Raw genomic sequence first — 1,840 nt, forward strand, 5'->3', positions numbered from 1 at the left:
ACTTCTTCAAAAATCCTTACTATAATCTCGAACACTGCTAAATTAAATCACAAACAGATATTTTACTGAACAGCATATCTTGTAACAAGCTCTGTTAAGTTAATTCTAGCACAAGTATGAGGATCTAGCAGACAACTTGAATCGTGAAAGGAAACTAACCGCAGAAGGAAGTTGACTGTGCATAAAAATGGGATTAGCTAGGGCCATTTCTTCCAAAACTTTCAGCATCAAAGAAATATGCTGCTGCACAGCAACGACCTTTTCACGGATTTGTCCCTCTTCCCTAAGCTGCACTTCCCGGGCTTCTTCTTTTGCAGTTTTAGTCTTCTCTGGAAAAATTAAAAGACGAGAAAAAGATATACTTCAAGAGAAAATGTGACTAAATTGGCACAATAAGCAAAAGCGAAGAAAGGCCTTGCCAGGTTTCCTGATCGATTTTGCCAAATCCTTTTTCCCAGCACCAGAAACCTCTTTATTCGGGGTGCCCCGTCTTGTAGAATGATTTGAGCTGACACCAATTTGATTAGTGTTTGTTTGGTCCTGAAATTAATCACCTAATTGTTAGAACCTCAAGTGTAAACATCAAGAATATTTTAATTTGCAACTTCACAAGCTATTACCATGCTGTCATCATTATCATATATTCGGAAACGACCTTTTGCCTGTCTCACATTCTTGGAGACAACAGACTCCGCAACATAAACACCTCGTTCACTTGAAAGCATTCCCTCAGGCGTACAAAAGATCTGAAATGGTATGAGAACATTAGCAAACAAAAGTTTGGTCATCAAACATCATCAACAAGAAAACACATTTTGCAAAATGTTGACAGAAGAGTTGGTACCAACAAGCCTTTCTCCCACTATGTGGGGGAGGCTCAAGGCTGTGAGGATCTTCCTATGTCATTGCACTCTATCACCTACTATATGCTAATCTACATTTAAATGAATTTTATTCTATTTTATAGTTAATAACCAAATTACCAAGTCTTTTATCTTCTCTCTGATAACTTAGCAACCAGATCGATGCGTTTGTTTTGTCGTGATGAACTAAATTTTTGACAGTGCTTAGCTTGATTGTCACAATACATGAGTGAAGACTCTTCATCTTGAGTTCTTAGTTCCGAGAGTCTCTAAAGACACATTCCCTCGAAAATTTCATGAGTCGTAGCTCTGAAATTTGCTTGACCACAGCTCCTTGAAATGGGGTTTGATACACTTGTTAAAAAACAAATTGTCATGTATGATGTCTGAGAGATTCATGAGTTTCCCACGAGCCTCTAATATCACCCTTTGTCAACTGGCATGTTATTTGTCCCATATCCTAGTTTGATGTTTGTATCCATGGCGTGTCCACAGACTTGTATCGGAGCATCCCTGTTTCTCTTAGAAAATCAAGGACATATTATTGTTGAGAGACTGGTATGACATCTTTTGTTCAAGCCACTTCCATTCCCACGAAGAGCTCAAGTGTTCCCAGATCTTTGTTCTCGAATTTTTCCACGACGGTTCTTAAGCCTGTCCATTTCTTCTATGTCCCCTATCAGAACAATGTCTTCGACATAGATAATAAGGACAAATCATTCTCCTCGTATTGAACGCTTGACGAAGAGGTATAATCTGCCTGATACTTTATATACTATATGTTCCTAAAAATCTCTTCACTGCCTTAGAGAACAGTCTCCTAGTATTCAGTATCATAGGATAGTGTTTGGAACCAGTCATGCTTTGAACCTCACACACTCCCATCACACTTGTGCTTTATAAGAATATCAAAATTGTAACCGACTAGCTACCTCTCAAGTATTGTTCTTCTTCGAGGCCCAAATTAAATACATAAT

General features: G+C 38.3%; 1 protein-coding gene across 1 annotated transcript; it reads right to left on the reverse strand.

Annotated features, from left to right (window-relative positions):
* Window positions 1-159: 159 nt before the first annotated feature.
* LOC140966474 (protein ILITYHIA-like) lies at window positions 160-746 on the reverse strand (the record flags this gene model as incomplete). Its single annotated transcript, XM_073426748.1, has 3 exons — window positions 160-329; window positions 420-540; window positions 621-746. Coding segments are annotated over 3 exons (417 nt in total), but the record flags the coding sequence as incomplete, so codon positions are not given.
* Between the last annotated feature and the right edge of the window lie 1,094 nt (window positions 747-1,840).

This window comes from Primulina huaijiensis, unplaced genomic scaffold (genome assembly GCF_012295235.1).
Source record: "Primulina huaijiensis isolate GDHJ02 unplaced genomic scaffold, ASM1229523v2 scaffold206622, whole genome shotgun sequence".
Taxonomy (NCBI): Eukaryota; Viridiplantae; Streptophyta; class Magnoliopsida; order Lamiales; family Gesneriaceae; genus Primulina; species Primulina huaijiensis.